Source organism: Branchiostoma floridae, chromosome 8 (assembly GCF_000003815.2).
Source record: "Branchiostoma floridae strain S238N-H82 chromosome 8, Bfl_VNyyK, whole genome shotgun sequence".
Classification (NCBI taxonomy): Eukaryota; Metazoa; Chordata; class Leptocardii; order Amphioxiformes; family Branchiostomatidae; genus Branchiostoma; species Branchiostoma floridae.
This window is the reverse complement of record NC_049986.1, coordinates 7750193-7753849: the sequence shown is the minus strand read 5'-3', so window position 1 is coordinate 7753849 and position 3657 is coordinate 7750193. Positions and strand designations below refer to the sequence as shown.

Below are 3657 nucleotides of genomic sequence, written 5' to 3'. Positions count from 1 at the left end.
GTCACTGAAACATCGGTGAGAATAAAGCATTGGTTGTGTAAAAAGAGTTTCTTTATTCTCTGCCTGATCTACAGTTTAGCCTGTGTTTGAAGCAGCTCCTGCATCTCCAACAGACTCTGCTGCAGAGCGGCGGCCAGCTTCCCCGTGTCTGTCTGCCGGCTGCTGTTGAAGGCTGAGATACAGAAGTTGAGGTGATCCTGGGCTGGGTTGTAGCAGACACCGTACCCATCTGGTACCTCCGGACCAAAGCACAGTAGAGAGTCGTACTTAGACGGAACCTGTGGTAAAAAGTAGCTATATAGTAAAAAAAGCATGAAAGAAAGATGTTCTTCTATGTGTAAAACAAATACATGGAACCATAAAGATTTGATGAGACCATTGAACGCTCCAAGTCGTGGACTTGACCACCAAATGTCAACAACAATAACAACATACCATTGATCACATTGATACCTTAAACGAGTATGAATGTTGCAATATGACATCAATTACAACAACCTAAGTGATACAGGGTGAGAAGGAATAAATATTTTACTAAATTGACACCTGTAACCTTATTCACAGTTTTAAATGCATGGTGCAGATAATCGTATAAAGATGATTCAATCTCTAAACCTGGATTAAAGATTTGGAGATTAGTTCAGGACGTTTTGATTGATTTCCATCACTCTTCTTCAGTGTCACTAGAATCAACTGGCAGAATAAAACAACACCGCATCTAACGAGAAAGATAATTGTTTCTTAGAAGTGACATACATGTAACGTTAGTTCACCTTTATTCGCGGGGTGACCAATATCCATTGTGTTGAATAAAAGTATCTAGGGATATCAAGTCGACGGACGATGGTTTCAAATTGCACTATTTTCAAAATATTGCAGTTTGAAACCACCATCCATCGACTTGATATCCCTGAATACCTAATGTTCTTAAAAATAATGGATATAGCTTTAACAGTTGCGGATAAAGAGAACTATCATACTGAACTCCCCCCTCTTGCAATATTGACCATCCAGAGTTCAAGAATGTTAATTTTACAGTGGAACCATCTACTTTATAACGGTGGTGACTTGCCCCACCTGGCTGGTAGAGAGCTTGAAGTGCATAGCCTGCTGGTAGGTACTGTCCACAAACAAGACTGGCACATCTAGTCCCGCCTCCACAGCTATCAGCTTCAACCCCAGCAAATGCCTGTCAATACCCTGGCCACTGACTGTCTGAAAAATAACACAATGCACTATTGAAAACGATCTTCAACCAGTTCAGCTCAATGTCACAATCAGATCAACCAACAGTTGAGCTACTCTTCCAATGGTTGTGACAAAGAAGACAGGATGCTACATGTATGTACAGTATCTAATAGGGCCTTCACACTGAAAACGTATCAGCAATTCCAAATGGACCTACATGTACCAGTAACCTCTTCACACCAGAGGCAGAATGAGTCAGAATGCCATTTGAATGAAAATTCCTGTCTTTTCCTGGGTATTTGTAGTACATTCTAGAAATTCTCACTGCATTCCAGATATTTGTGTTCATTCTTGTTGGTTCTCCATCGAATGAGATCAAAACGTTTCAAACAATGTTGGAATGCCTAATAGAATACAGTCGTGCTGCAGTTAGAATAGTTAGAACACACTTTGAATGCCGTTTGATATTTCTCTACCTCAAATGCACCTGGACAGTTTTGAGCATGACAAAAACATTCGAGACGGCCACAAGAATAGGTCTGGAACAAATATCTGGAACGCAGTGAGAGTTTCTAGAATACACTACGAGGTTTTTGTATCTGCACAATGTAATTCAAATGCATGACACATTTTATCCAAAAATATGATTTATAAGAACAGAACACATGCCTACCTCCTGAGCATACTTTTTATGGCCTTCAACAGCTCTTCTTAGTAAGGCCACTTTCTCAGATGGCTGCAAATCAACAGTGTTATTGGAAAATCACAATGTAGGTTAGTGATTGATACAAAACTTTCTAATTACTGTACTGTACAATTCTAACAACTGTGTTACTAGGGGCTGTTTTGGTCCTTCTTAGGTTTATTGACCAAACTGCCGTCAAATGGGGGCCATTCTGCTAGCAATCTGGATCAAAATACCAAACTGAACATTATAAAACTCAAACTATAAACAGATATGCGGCGAAGATGATGATGATGATGAAGACTTCACTCCTCACTTGGTCCATTTAATCATCACTCAAATGCTCTTTCTTTGTTTTAATTCCAAGTATAAGATTGATCTTAAGTAATGTTAAAAACTCACTTGTCTGAACATAGCTATTTTTCTATATTTTCTGATTTTTTTCAATATTAATTGAACCCCAATTAATTCATAATAAACCATATTAAGGCCATGTTGATTTGATTAATATATGGATGACATCCGCGCGTGCATCAATTTCGGCTGTTTCCAAAAATGAATTTAAAAAGTTTGCAACCATACTACAAATCGTATCAAGCAACTGCAAAATGAGCAAAGATATGCTGTAGAATGCAAAAAAGATATAGGAAAACGTCTACCAATGTCATAGAATGGCAAGGTCATACAAGAAATTGTGAAAAAACAAAAAATTTGAAGGATATATTGTTTGGTATTCCGTAACTCTGTGTTTTTGGTTCTTCCTGACCACTTAGAATTTATAAAGAAGGCAAATTTTTTTTAATATGTCTCCATATAATCAAATCAACATGGCCTGACTTCTGACTTACATGGTTTATCCAATTTTCTTCAATCAATGACTGTTTTTGTAAAGGTAAGTTACATACCTCCCAAATTTTAGATGTTTATGAGCACATCTTCGTCACGGGGAATGACCTAATCTCAATCTCGCGAGAGAACACGAGATTAGGCCAGGCTTGCGTGGATCATCTGCCCCCTCCCCCCCCTCCTTGCGGAGTAGGGGTAGGTAGGACTTGGGCAGCTCCCAACCCTCATTCCGGTTCAGCTTTGCCCCCTCTAGCTGGTTGCAATGATCCATGCAGGCCTGACCTAGTCTCGTGTTCTCTCGCGAGATTGAGACTAGGTCATTCCCCGTGACGAAGAATTGTGCTTTAAGACATCGAAAATTTGGGAGGTATCCAGTACCTTACCTTTACAAAACAGTCATTGATTGAAGAAAATTGGAGTAACTGTATTCATACGTGACTGATGAACCTCTTCAATGACTTACATGGATCGTGCTGTCCTGCATAGCTTGACAGAACTCCAGTGATTGGACAGAAGCTGACCGGATGGTGTCTGTTCTACCCAGGTGGAACATGCGTGTGGAGCCACTCTCGTATGTTGCACAAGCAACTTTGTACACTCTGAAGGAAACATACGTAAATTCATAACCAAGGTTACTGATAACTAAATGGCACACTATTAGATTCAGATGATACATGGTCATGTATAACTCATAATCGTCAATTCTACTGTTTATTATGATCAGGGATATGTAGCATGGTCTCCCATTTTTTTAATAAATCCAAGGAGGTAACCTCCTTGATAATCCTAAATTTTGTCAATCCAGTATGGTCTAATAATAATACAACTGACACGATCAAAAGTTTCGACTTTCTAAAAAACGTTTTGAGTCACTAAAAGACTCTGGGATTTCAACTGAGCAAGGAGGTTAAACCCTCTTGAACTGAGTGACAGAATCA

General features: G+C 39.2%; 1 protein-coding gene across 1 annotated transcript in view; it reads right to left on the bottom strand.

Moving 5' to 3' along the window:
• Positions 1–12: 12 nt before the first annotated feature.
• Positions 13–3657, bottom strand: part of LOC118421269 (carnitine O-acetyltransferase-like) — a 55316-nt gene continuing 51671 nt past the window's right edge. Inside the window, exons 12-15 of the mRNA XM_035828491.1 lie at positions 3183–3318; positions 1862–1924; positions 1078–1215; positions 13–278 (exon numbers count right to left, since the gene is read on the bottom strand). Of these exons, the coding sequence (XP_035684384.1) occupies positions 69–278; positions 1078–1215; positions 1862–1924; positions 3183–3318 (547 nt within the window). The 3' untranslated portion in view covers positions 13–68. The remainder of the gene's footprint in view (positions 279–1077; positions 1216–1861; positions 1925–3182; positions 3319–3657) is intronic.